The sequence below is a fragment of the Grampus griseus genome (assembly GCF_964374135.1).
Source record: "Grampus griseus genome assembly, chromosome: 8".
In the NCBI taxonomy this organism is placed as follows: Eukaryota; Metazoa; Chordata; class Mammalia; order Artiodactyla; family Delphinidae; genus Grampus; species Grampus griseus.
In genome coordinates, this window is record NC_139002.1 from 40,738,512 (window position 1) to 40,752,536 (window position 14,025).

Genomic DNA, 14,025 nt, shown 5'->3' on the forward strand with positions numbered 1-14,025 from the left:
AGACTAATTATGGCCTTTGTGTAATATTACATACTTGTAATTATTGCTTTTTCATTATTACATAAGGAAAGAAAATCTTATTCTTTTCCTGTCTCTTAGCTAGCTGGCTAAATGTTAACTGATGCCAAATCCACACATGGAGACTTTAAACCCCAGAACTATACAACCAGAAGCTTAAAGACATTGTGGATTTCCACCAGAATACTGTGCAGTTGAACATTGCAGGACAAAACCCAACACAAACACAGAACCCGCCTTCTCACAGACCACACAAAATGATGACGCTAAAGAAATGCCTCTTCAAATCTCCATTTCTCATGGTTTGAAGCTAAAAACATAAAACATAAAAGCCTAACCACTTTAGCAATATCTGTGCACTGGGAAGGCAGCCGAGTGGACAGCCCAGACAATTATCTGGGCAACCCATGCAAAATGAACACCAGATCTTCCTGAATTATTTCCCATGAAAGTGCTTTCTGGGTCCTAAGTGATTTATTTTGCTAATGTCTATTCCCCGACGTTGATTATGTAGACTCAGCATTAGTGGGGGCAGTGGGCGGGGTGAGGGCGGGAAGTAAACAGGAGTTGGCCAATAGTGTTTTCCTTGCTTTTTTTCCAGGCTCTGCTAGTGATTCCCTAGGGTGGTTCCAGGTAAGTTCCAGGAATGCATCATCAATTCCCTTTCTAGGTCTTCACCCTGATTGTCTGATAGGGTAAACCTCAGATGCATAGACCTGACCTATTCATATCACTAAGTCTACCTCAATGGCATTTCATGAACTGGCAGGATATGAGTACATGGAAAGCTGGCGTGGAACGAAACTCAGCAGAAAAATACTCATAGAAGAGAGCAAATAAATTCAACACCTATTTTATTTATCTTTTACAGCCCTATAGCTTCTGCTTACTATATGACAAACATCACTAGTCCAGCTATCCTCAACCTAATCAGAATGTGTGCAATGCAAGTAAAATGCCTACAATAGGCTATGGAAAATGGCTTCCAGAGGTAGCACATACATGTTAGAAAAATATGTATGGGAAAGATACAAATTGGCTTAAATCTTTCCCCCGTGGTTCAGCACGGTGAATGGGTTAGGAATAAACACCAGGGTGGGGATGGGGGAAAAGGAAGAAAAATAAATGCACCTAGTAGGTAATATAATCAAAGTTTTACTGAATTTGCTGACTGGTCTTAGTTCCATTCTGTAATTATCATTCCATCCTCATTTTAGTAAACATTCATTTGGTGAAAGCAGTTTTGATAGATGTCCAAAGAAATGTGTGAATTCTGTAACTGCACCTTTCCTATGGGGGCTGCAAGGAAACCTAGGATCATGAGGCTTCCAGAAAAATACTCTCCATGAGTTCTCTCTTCTAGTATATTCCAAAGCAGGAATGGTGAGAAATCAGAAGGTCTAGCAGAAGCAGGCCAAATGGATGGGTTCTAGTTCTTGTTCAGCTACTTACCTTCCTGTGTGAGCTTGGGGAAGTCCCTTCCCCTCTCTGGGTATGTTTATTTTTTTATAAAATAAGGGGATTGGACAAGCAGACCTTAAGGACCCTTCCAGCACTTGAATCAGTGGTCACCCCACCTAGTTCCATCTTGGCCTGACTGCAAACCATTTCAGAATCTACTGGGAAAGCTATCCAAAAAGTGAAAAGATATCACGAGTTTAAAGATAATGAATCGAAGTATGACACAAGGTTATCTGGGATACATTTAGCTACGGAGCTACTCTGCAGAAAATCGGGGAAGATATCCTGAAGAAAGAGGTATTTTATACAGGTCAGAGCCAAGAGTGGGCACAATTTTCATGGGTGATTTCACAACCGCATTAGGGTCTATTTATTCCTTCATTACTGTGTTGGTTAGGCACTCTGCCTGGAGGGGATGCTGTGTAAGCAGGACTGACTCATGGGCATTAATCTCCTTCTAATATTTCCTGGGGGCAAGAAATGAATTGTTGGTTTTACTTTGATTGTTTTTTATGTCATTGCATTATCGAAAGTGTAGCAGCAGTTCTATTCTAGACCATTAGTTCGTCATTTTCTCCATGATTCTTGCAAATGGTTTCTTACATAAGAGAAATATCAAAGACTTTATTCTCCCAAGCAGCCTTAGTGAAATTCATTTATTTCAAGACCACAGTGCAGATAATGCTTCCATGAGTAGGTCTGACTAGGAGATAGGAAGAGGAGAAAAGCTGAGAAACCTGTGAAGTTTATGCATATACTCAGGAAGCTTGGGAATGAAAAGGAGTTTTTTTTTTTTTTTCTTAACCATGATCTTTCAGAAACACTGACTCCTGCAAAGAAGTGGATTGAACACAACTGAAGCAATTAAAAATATGTCTGAGTGGATGACACACAGAGCAGGACAGTACGGTGGACACACCAATGCCATATGTCATCAGAAACTGTGGACACAGAGATTTGCTCATATGCAGACAGTGCAAATATGCATTTATTTAACCATGGCCGCTGCGCCCGTGGCCACGATCTGATTGAAGCAAAAGAGGAAAGTCACTCAACTCGTCAACTTTAAGCTTCGACTACCGGGTTTTTGTATTTCCAGTGGGCTGATTCTCCTGTCAAATTTGGAAACTCAAGGCTGAAGCCCACAGGTCAGATGAGAGGAGAACCCCAGGTGTAATGAAACTTTACACATTTTTCAAATGAGAGTTTAGTTCTGGAAAATTATAACAAAATACAGTTTTTTTTTTCCCTAAGAAAGCACAGTTTTGCTTCAAGTTCATATAAATGGCAGTACCAAAATAAAGTTAACTGAACCAGAATAAAATACGGCATTTGGTGTTTCTCTAATATCATCAAGATCAGAGAAATTGGAAGGTTGGCCTCATTGGCAGGATTTTTAACATAGTCTATATCCTAAAACCTTCCCGTCAGCTTTCCTCAAGAGCAGCCTTATTGAGTGCAAGCACATATTTGTACATAGGACCAGAAACACACACTATTATAATTTACACACATGAACTATCTACTTTCTTCTCCTTTTTAAAAAACATAATTGCATTTATAGTGATGATGCTAACAGTTTAAAACAACACGTACCTTTTGTCTGCATTATCAAGAATTGTGATTATCTAGCTGAAAACTTTGAAAGTATTATATTTTCTTTTTTTTCCCTGAATTTGTGAATTCTGCTTAAACCTCTCAATATCTCTCATTCTAGAGAACAATGTACCAAAATATTCCTTTATTTGTCTTTTTATTTCCTGATTCTCAGAACAAAGCCCAATTTCTGCAGCAATGTTAAAATTAAAGTTACAGCCAAGAATATTTACTGGAAAACACAAAGACAGATAATCACATTCTTTCTAATGTTTGCACAACCTACAAAATGGTACCCAAATACCCTCACGTATTCCTCTTCATTGATATCTTTCTCAAAGATCATAAAATCCAACTATATTATATTGGATGCTTAACACAAACAAACAAAAATAACTGAGCATACTAAACATGTTACCCAAACCTAATTTTATAGCTGAAAATTGGGCAGCTTATTAAAAAAAAAAAAAAAGAGAGTTGATTTGAAAGCCTTCATCCCATTTTCTTATTTATTTAATAATATTTATTCCTCTTTTCTTTTGCCTAAGAGACTAACTTTTCCAACAATCATAACTACTATTTTCATTCCCCCCTCCCCATTGGCTCAAAATTACATGCAACAATGCCTCTTGGCTTGTTGCCAGTTATTAATACTGCAAGGACCGATGCTGTAACACTTTTCCAGGGCACAGTACTGCACAAAGCCATACAGATGGACTGTATAACAATGGGTGAAATTGTTTCCCCCTTTAAAAACTAGGTGCGTCTTGTCGGTCACGAGCGCAGGGACGCACTGCCAGGGTGATGGGTCACCTCTCAGAAACAATTTCTGAACCTTTCCTTTTCAGCCAGCTAGAGTTGAGCTTGCTTGTGACAGTATGGCTCGGGAAGAAGTTCCCAGAAGAAAATACCGCATTTCCCGCTCGCTCAACACAGGACCCTTCGTGGAGATGCGAGCCCAGCCAGTCTCCCTCCGCGTTTCTGTAACAAACCGCGCGCGTCACCCGAGCGCATCCTCTACACTTGGGTCTGGTGCTGGGCCTCCATAAAGGGAATGTGAAGGCTGGCGAGGCTGAGCTCCCCGACGCTCTCATAGTCACTCATGGCTACTTCAGAGTCTTCGAAGCCGCAGCTGGCTGACACATCCGAGGACGAGGTGCCTCTGGAATTGTGCAAGGAGAGAGACACACTGTCTGCTGGGCCCGCTGCTGTCTCTGTGCCCTGGTTCATGCTCACGGCAAAAGTACTGAATTCACAGGTGGCGGGAGGGCCCACCAAATCCGTTTCGTTGGGGAAGGGGTGGGGAGGGAGGTACTGGCTGGGATGGAACTGGGGCCTTCTCCTGCAGTCTGGGCTCAGCGTGCTGGCCAGTGAGACTGGCTGGGAGGGCGGCAGGGCCTCATACTGGTCCGGGAAGTCCTCTGGCAGGGGTGGGGGCAGCTGGTCCTGACTCAAAAACTCCTCTTCGTGGGGGGGTGGGTACTCGCTGTCGATGTCGTAGCCGCCCAGGTAGTAATCGCTCTCCAACTCCCGCGTGCTGCCCTGGTGCGCCGAGCCTCCCTCCTGGTTCTCGTAGTTGGGTACCTCTTCTATGTCCGACAGGCGGGCCCCCGGCATCCAGTCAGAGGTGTCCCAGTGATAGGCTGTGAGAGAGAAGCCGTGTCAGTTAGTTTCCTCCAGAATGGAGCTGGAGTCAGGGCTCAGAAAGGAGCAGGCAAGGAACCTGACATGCAATTCTTAACATCCAGGAGACCCTAAGAAGCCAGGGTCACCCGCATGCTTTTTACAAGGGTCTCTCAGGACCAGCCATGCTCTGGCCCGGGAAGTACAAGGCAATGGCAACTCTGAGGATGACACCTGGTTGCTGCAGCATCTCCCACTCAGCCATGCCGGAAGCGATGGCCAGCGAGGGCGTGCCGAGCAAACAACAGTTCTAGAACCCCCTCTCCTCTTCCTAGCCATAGGCTAAGTGCACATCCAGGCTGGCAACATGCTCGAAGAGGTAGATGCATCAGCCGTCCTGTGGACCACAGGAGGGAGGGAGATGTGCGTGCAAACAAGTGAGTTGCTGGAGCAGGGGAGAGGCTGGGGGAGGGAGGATGCTGGGCTGGGACTTTCACCTCCAGTACCAAGCACACAAGACACCTGGAACATGCAAAATTCAGATCAAAGAAACTCAGAAAAGATGGAAGGAGAGTGACAGGGTAAGAACAAACTCAGCAATTCCAAACGCGTAAGTAACATATTATGCTGGGGGCATGGCAGAATCACCTCGGTTGTAGTTCTGTCCTTGATCCGTGACAGACACTGTTTAAATACAAAGTGAGAAGTAAAACTGACAGTCCAAGTCATGTGAAGAAGGTACAATAGAACATTTTAGAGGATGTAAAAAAATGTTCCTATTTTTCCTTGTTGTTATTTGCGAAACGAAAAGATAAGTCGCATCTGTACCAGGCCCTAATAGTATTAAATCACTAATAAAAGTTACCCGATTGAAATCAGTTCCCATAATATTGTAGTTTTGAATGATTTCTTAAATATCCCCAGCTCACAGTAGGTGCTCAATCAATACATGTTGAATGTAAGAATGAATTTAGTATTAATCTGGATTTCGATTAAGTGGGTACTCTTCTCTCGGAAGGGATTTTATAAAAAGGGTACCTCACATATGAAAAGAACTATGACCTGGATTTTTTTTCGAAATTGTAAAATTCACTCCAATCCAGAGAGAGACGTTCAGCGTCTCATTGAAACTACCTGTACCGCCCCCTCTGCTGCCAACTGATTAAAATCACCTCTAGTTCATAAAATAAATAAGCTACAAAGCTATATTGTACAGCACAGGAAATATAGACAATATTTTACAATAACTATAAATGGAGTATAACCTTCAAATATTGTGAATCGCTACATTGTACACGTGAAACTTATATAACATTGTACTATACTATACTTCAATAAAAAAAAAGTCACCCCTAGTTCAAAGTAACAAGGAAGTGATATATCCAAAAGGTTAACTCTGCACAAAGAAATGCTATGGAAGAAAACAGTAAATACCTTCATTCTCTATAGTGTCAACTACATTGTTGACAAGCTGAATGACAGTCACTATGGATGCTTGTGGCCAGGAAAAGAAGACAGGAGGGAGGAGAAGGACAGCTTCAGGTTAGTTATGTATTTTAAACATACATTCACTTGTCTTAACAACAACAATGGTAACAACAAAGGCACGGCATGCAAACACCCAAAGCTTCCCATAGCCCATCCATTGGACTCCAGCGGGCACTTTCATCCCCCTGGCTTCTCGGAGGAAGGGAAACAGCAACAAATCCGGGGCCAGTCCTCCTGAAAGGCACGATCGGCAGGAATTGCTGGGTCATAAATTCACACCTCGTGGCCCAGTGAAATCAATCTAGGAAGGCAAAGGCCATAAGCTTATGCTAATTTCTCATTAGTGACTCCCAAAGGCTCCAAGGAAGACCTCACTATTCCCAGGGATAATTACTTGCTGGTCAGCCATGCTGCTCTGAGCCAAATGCCAGTGATGAAGGATAACCTTTGCAGCACTGATGGTTTCACACTCACATGACGTCACTGATAGCCTAGAACGACCCGAGGCCCAGATCCCACCCGTAAAGTGTAGATGAGAGTCAGCATTTGGCCTCTGAAATAGTCAGAAACTGGGAAGGAGATTTCTGTGCTCATATGGGTTGCCTGAGCACCTGATACCAGTAGCTTCTGGAGAGGTGATCAGGGACTTTAGGAAGCCTGCTTTAGTCAGGACCAACCTAGAATGCTAAGCCTGAAAGCCCAAGTGTGTGATGAAGAAGAGCCTGTGAGAATAGTCAACCAGGCATCATCGCTGGAGCTGCTGCCTGGAGTTTGGAAACACTACGTTCTTAGCTGCTTCTACATAAAATGCAAACCAGCGACAACTTTTCTTCTGGCTGGGGATGAAGAAGGGAGTAAACACCAAGGTAAAGAAATCTGGAGGCCTGCCTCTGACCTTCTGAGTTTGCTCAGAAGAAATCCACTGTTACATGGTTTGTTACCCCAATGGTCAGATACACTGAGGTTTCCGCACCTCTCAGGAGTGCCAGGGATTTGGGATGGAGGTGGAAGAGATTTGGGGCTGGTGATGGGGCTAGTAGACTATTTGACTTCCATGACTGCTTCTATGGCCTCGGGGCTCCTTTGTTCCTGTCTTTACCTGGGGCGGGCCGGGGGCGGGTGGTGGTTGGCAAAGACTATGTCATTTTCATTTTGTTCTTCGGGCTACAAAATGCCCAGCACAGGATTCAATATTCAGGAGAAACTCAGCAAGGGTTTATGGGGTGAATGATTACATAAATTATAAATATCCAATTTTGCCAACTGTTGATAAATGGGAAAGTAGCATAAGGTATAGACTAAGGTAAACCTGCCTGTCACTGTCAATGACTACTTGAAATTATTCTTTGTTCACCACCATGTGGTAAATTCTCACTGTTTTATGACTATTTCTGCACCCTTTCCCTGCCCTGGGGAGACCAACCCATCCTCCAAAGCTGGTTCCTCAAGCTCAGAAAACCCAGTCCTTCATTAACGCCCTCTCCATAAACATGGGTTCACAGGAGGTAGAGGCTGCAGCTTTGGGGTGTCAGTGAGGTTCATGTACCACATGGAATCGTATGCAACATTTTGGGGGTATGTGCATTTTTCTAAGGAGCTGATCCATCGTATCTAAGATAAGATTCTCCAAAGGCCCATGACCTCAAATGATTGAAGAAGAATGAAGATACTACCTCTCTGGGAAGGAGGTTCTACGAGAAGGAGGTCTTGCCTCTGAACTAATTTCTAATGATGGGGAGGTTGGGTGGATAGTGAAGTGTGAAGAGATCATCATGAGCTAGAATAAAAAAGGAAACAAATCACACTTTGCTAGAGAGTATCCTTTGGGATGGGGTAGTTCCATCATGTACTAAGTCAAAGAGGACGCATTACTGGAGGTCTGCGGGAACCTCCTCTACTTCTGTGCCTGCTCCCAGCTGCGGCTCAATGAGTGCTTGCTTTTTCAGCGGACACGCAACAGTGGAGCCCAGCGAGAGCTGTGAGCATAAGCAAAAGCCCACGCTTGGGCCAGGAAACAGGATGGGTCCCAACACCTTCCTCTCAACCAGTGATTGCCAGCACAGGAAACAGAGCCCACCGGGAGGGACAAATTCCATGACTTCTTACCATTGTCGTCACCAGAATCTGACTGGAAGGAGCTCAGGGACTGAACTTCTGAGTTGCTGCCTTTATTACTGCCTGCAAAGCAGGTCACTTCTCCTGGGTCATCAACCCCTTTGTCTTCGTGGACAGCCAGAGAGAAAGCAGAAATGACACTGGTTACCTTGTGCATGTTTCCAGCCCCGCCCCCTGCCAGAGTTCACTTCTTGGGGCACTTTCATTTGCTTAGAGAAAATAATTTAGTGCACAATAGAAAACTGACTGTACCATCAGGGGCAAAGATCTGTCAATCAAGAAATTTACATTATGGATTCGAAACCCTTAACCTGTGGTAAATGAGCTTCCAAATAGCTGACAGCCGAAAGTCGCTGTTCCATCCTCAAAGGGAAGCGACTAAGTGAAGAGGAAAGCTAGGATGAAGTGGCTGGGCTGCTCTTTGCCATTCAGAGTTAATTTAGATCATTTACATGAACTGATGTGGTGTCAACACCAGGTTAAATGAGATTACTTTTAAAATAGGAGTATAAATATTTTATAGGCAAGAATGCCATTACACTAATCCGAACTTCCCTCTCTGGGGAGCGAGTGGAGTTCTCAGCTTTGCCTTCTAGAGGGCAGCGCCACATCATTTTTGGGAATGACAGCATTCGGCACTCCGGAGGACAGCAGTCAGCGGTGTGGATGTGCTCTTAGCCACACACTTCTCCTTCTTTGCCATACAAAGGGAGCCTGCACACACACACACACACACACACACACACACACACACACACTCTACAGGGCTACTTATTTGATGGACTAAAAGAAGCAATAAAAACCCATATCTTGAAGTTGTCAAGTGAAAAATGAATTAGTCACCCAGAGACTGTCTCGCCAGCTAGCTCTGCCTTGCTTAACAAAGGGGGAAATGTAGTCGATAAAAGCTCAACAATACTTTGGGGGGACATGTGAGTTTTGGCCTGAGGTGGATTCTGGAAATAAAGCTGTCACATTCCGAAGTGGGTGGAGGGAACTGATCACCAGGAAAATCATCACGGAATGTGACGGTATGAAGAGACGGGGACTCGTGATTAAGGGAACAGTTGTTCTTCATGACTAGAGAAATCGCTGTTTCTTCCACAAAACGTGCAGGCACTGCAGCTCTGCATCTGCCATCAGATGCTGAAGCCGCAGCAAAACGATGAGTTGGATGAGCAACCGATACAAGTGGACAGAGATGCCAGGGAGATATTCACCTCCCAACAGCCATGTGGCAGAAAACATGTGCCTTGGAAGAGCACAAGGTGGGCACCAGGCTTAGCCCTGAACACAAGGAAGGAAATGCCAAATGATCCACCCTGGTGAGTATAGTGCTGTGCACAAAACTCCTTTCTCCACTCTTCCATTTATTCAAAATCTTCACTGCTAAAAGAAAGGAGGCTTTCCACTAACCAGGGGATTGGCAAGGCTGCAGTAAAGTCTAACTCTACCACTAATTCGAGAGGGAATATATTTATGGTTAAAATCCAAGGGGAAGGACTTGAAGTGTAAGTGTGTCTACTCAAAGGTGGAGTCAGCAGAGAGCATAGTTGGAGTGGTACTAGAATAGAGGCTGTCCTCCATCATCAGGAGACTCTCTCCCTCTCCTGTCCCTCTCCCACTTCCCTGGTAAAGCTCCCAAGAGCGGTCTGGGTGAAAGCACAGGCTTTGGACCCTGATGCACCAGATGCCAATCCTCACCCCTCCCTTTCCTAGTTACTGCTCTAAAGTAAGTCATTTCACTTATCCACTCCTCCAATTGGTCCCATGTGGGGCACCTGTGGGGATTTAAGGAGACGATCCAGCACACGGCAGTGGTGGTTTTTCATGTTCATCTGCTGCCTCTGTTTTCTCACCAAATCTCTTCGTCCTTAACCCTTGCATGCTGAACTCTGTCTTGAGGACTCATTGGGACACTCTTGAGATCACTAAGAAACTTCTAGGTGTCAAGTGCAGTATTTTGTTAAGACTGTGTCTTCCTGGATGGTTTTACGGTGCTCAACCCTGCTGACCTTATTGCTGACCTTATTGGCTTCTGCTTGGCTGCCCTTTCTGCTTTCCTTGCCCTCTTTCTGTTGACATGTGTTTGTTTCCCTTCCAGGCCCCAACTCCCTGCCCACCTCCCACATGTAGGCATCTCCAAGATCCTTTCTGAGGCCCAGATGGACCATCCTCTCTCTGTTCCTGCTCCCTCGGTGAGCTCACACTCTCAGAGATTCAATCATTTTTCATGTAGCTGGTGTCCAAACTTTCACCTCTGGCTGCCTTCCTCCTAAACAACAGAGCCAGACACCCTCAGGTAACCCCTCACGTGTCCCCTGCACTGACTGAGCTGCTTCCTCTTCCCATTAGGCCCTCTCCAATAGTTTCCTACTCAAATCTTACTCATGCTTAAAGACACCAGTAGGAATGCCCCCTTCCTTCATGGAGATGCCCTGTATCTCCTTGGGTCCATGTGCTTTCTATCTCCATTTGAAACCAGCCTCCCCCCTCCCCCCTTTACCCCGACATACCTCATAGTACTGTAATCCTAGCCTTTGGAAACTCCTGCTACCCAGGGTGTCACTGCTACTCGAATATAAAGCCATTAGGCCTGATGAAAAGTCGTAGGATACAACGGAGCTTGCCTTAGTTTCTCATTCTGACTGATGTTAGGACAGAGAAAACAATCACCACCTCTCCCCAGGTGTTCATATAGGACAACAAACTGGTCTCTGCTCCCTTCCCTCTTTGGTTCTATTTAGTCTCTTCTCCATGGATCAGTCAGAGCCATCTTTAAAAAATGTAAATTAGATCAAGCTACTTACCTGATTAAAAACTGCATTAGGGTTGCTGTTAAAATGTACCCACTCTCCCCACCGCTCACCAAGCTCCAATTACGTTGACCTTGTCTATGTTCTTCAATATACTAAAGTCTTTCCCACCCCAGGGCCTTTGCACTTGTGGCTCTTCTCTTTGCCTAGAATTCTGCTGTATGAGGCCAAAAGGAGAGGGAAACACTAGCATCTGGCCTGGACCACTTTTCCTGCTTGTGGTTCACCTTCTTGTTTCCTGAACCTGCTGTTTGGCCTGTTTGGCCTGCATTCCAGCCAAACAGATGGACTTGCTTTTCTTCTGATCATGTGGGTGCCTCTATGTGGTGGAACACCCTCCTTTTCCTGGACCTTTGATCCACCATGGTCCAACTCAAATGTCCCTCTGCTCCCCTCAAGTCTTCACCCTAAGACTAGAAATACTCTCTTCTGACCTTCCATAGCACACTTCCTGTACATCACATAAGTGGCTACGCTGCTTGTTTTATTGCCAATGGTGTGCTATTGTGAGAAGAGCATGGGTTCTACCTAAATGGGAAAAGAATTTGAAAAAAATAGATACATGTATATGTATAACTGAATCACTTTGCTGTACACCTGAAAGTATCACAACATCGTTAATCAACTATACTCCAATATAAAATAAAACGTTTTTTTAATTAAAAAAAAAAAGAAGAGCATGGGTTTTAGAGGCTGGCAGCCCTGTATTGGAGTACCAGCTTCCTCTTACTAGCTGTGTGATATTGTGCACATTATGTATGTTCTCTGAGCCTCATTTTCCCCATCTGTAAATGGGGATAAGAACCAGGGCAATATTTCAGGGCTGGTGTGAACATTCAGGGTCAGAACATGTCCTACTGTGAGCTCTGTGCCTCCGGGGCGCTCTCCCTTCCCGAATTTCCTTCCAGTAAACACGAGCGGAAGAAATAATGATGCATTACTACTTCCGACTCACTTTCAGTTCCGGCATCCCAGCCATTCTTCCGGATGGAATCGCAGTCAGAACGGCAGGGGGACACGGCAGGGAGGTTGGGGGCCACACTGCACACGACCACACCCCGCCTGGCCGTCAGGATGCGCGGTGACTCGGGGTGAAATGTAGTCATCTCCTGGTGCTCGCCGCCCAGCCCATCCACGATCTTGTCCAGGTTGCTCCTGGAGTCGCTCTGGAAGCACGGGGTGTAGGCCATGGGGCGCACGGGGACCTGCGGGGGCCCCACCTCCTGGTAGACGTTGCGGCTGTCCCCGCCGCCCCGCAGGTTCCGGAATGGAATGCCGTTGCTCTTGTTGAGCAGGGCGGCCGTAGCAGGGTCCTGCACGAGTGTGATGTTGTTGCGGGAGTAGTTCTTGCGGAAGACCTTCTTGCGGAAGAAGATGAAGAGGATGACGAGGACGAAGATGACGCAGAGGACCACGGCGATGCCGATAAGCTCCTCCTTCCCCACGTAGGAGTGGCCGGCCTGGATGTTGGGTACCACGACGGGGCGCAGGCCGCAGTACTGCCCCACGTAGCCTGGTGTGCAGTTGCAGAGGAAGGAGCCAAAGACGTTCACGCAGGCGCCGCCGTTCTCACACTCCTCCTGCTCGCACTCGTTGACGTCCTCCTCGCACCTTCGCGACAGAACACACAAAAGCCCCCCTCAAACATCAGGACCTGCGGACGTTCCATGTTAAACCGACATCTTTAAAGGAGAAAAAGCGGACTTCCCTGGTGGCACAGTGGTTGAGAGTCCGCCTGCTGATGCAGCGGATACGGGTTCGTGCTCCGGTCCGGGCAGATTCCCACTTGCCGCGGAGCGGCTGGGCCCGTGAGCCATGGCCGCTGAGCCTGCGCGTCCAGAGCCTGTGCTTTGCAACGGCAGAGGCCGCAACAGTGCCGCGTACAGCAAAAAAAAAAAAAAAAAAAAGGAAGAAAGAAAAAGTACCTAAAGGGTACCTGAAGCAAGACAAAAATGATGTGATGCAGTGTATATGGGAGGTGGGTGAGCATTTATGCGCCCCCGGTAGACCCCGGTGATCATCATGCATTAAAGGATTTCTCCCAATGCAGTCTCTCCCACATTCTGACCCTAGCGGGTCGGAGGAAGGAAACGGCTGCCATGGGAGAGAAGAGAAGGAGCAGAAAAAGAAACCACAGATGCTGTTGAAGACGTACTGGCCTCCAAAATGCTCAGGGCCAGATGCATCTCAGAATGTAAAATTTTGCAATTTTAGAAATGACATACAGTACATATCTTTCATATTATGTAGAATACCCACCCCATCCCAGGAACTGGTGCTGACATAGGGCCCATAATCAAATATGCCAGTGTTTCTACAGTAAAACATATGGATATTCACAATAAATGAGGGAAATAAAGACTAGAAGTAGCCTCAGAATGGGTTTGGCTGACTTCGCCACGAATTTATCCTCAGTCCTTTTAGTTCTCAGAGCTTCTGGTATTGTAGAGCTACACTTAAAGAGCTGTGAAGCTAGACACCCTATAATAGAGTTTCCAGGGAGGAGAAAGTTTTTGGTTCTGACATTTCTCTCTAATAGATACAGTCATGTTTGGTCTCTCTGGGAAGCAGGGGTAATAGGGCGTATGTAGGCAGTGGGTGGAGGGCTACATAGCATTGTATCTTCTGGATTCTATGCTTATGTTAAAGGCTAAGGCTAACGCAGATTATCAGGAAAAATGATTAAAGCATTCTAACGAAAAATAAATCCATTTTATTCTCTTTAAAGCAATCCGTGACTTGTTTTGAGTATAATTATAAGGCAAACATGTAAGTCTTACTCTTTCTTAGTTTAACATTATTTAAGAACACAGATCTTTCTTCTTCCCTGTCCTCTACTTCCCTAGTTATTCTGATATGTTCATTTTAAAAGGCCCGATCACTTCTATTTTTGGTAATCCACCTTTTA

General features: G+C 45.5%; 1 protein-coding gene across 1 annotated transcript in view; it reads right to left on the reverse strand.

Annotated features, from left to right (window-relative positions):
• Positions 1-4,092: 4,092 nt before the first annotated feature.
• The window catches only part of FAT3 (FAT atypical cadherin 3), a gene marked incomplete at its 3' end in the record, with an annotated part of 623,227 nt that continues 613,294 nt past the window's right edge, over positions 4,093-14,025 (reverse strand). The window contains exons 25-29 of the mRNA XM_082661246.1: positions 12,073-12,728; positions 8,293-8,406; positions 6,133-6,192; positions 5,347-5,382; positions 4,093-4,718 (exon numbers count right to left, since the gene is read on the reverse strand). Coding sequence (XP_082517372.1) covers positions 4,093-4,718; positions 5,347-5,382; positions 6,133-6,192; positions 8,293-8,406; positions 12,073-12,728 — 1,492 coding nt within the window. The remainder of the gene's footprint in view (positions 4,719-5,346; positions 5,383-6,132; positions 6,193-8,292; positions 8,407-12,072; positions 12,729-14,025) is intronic.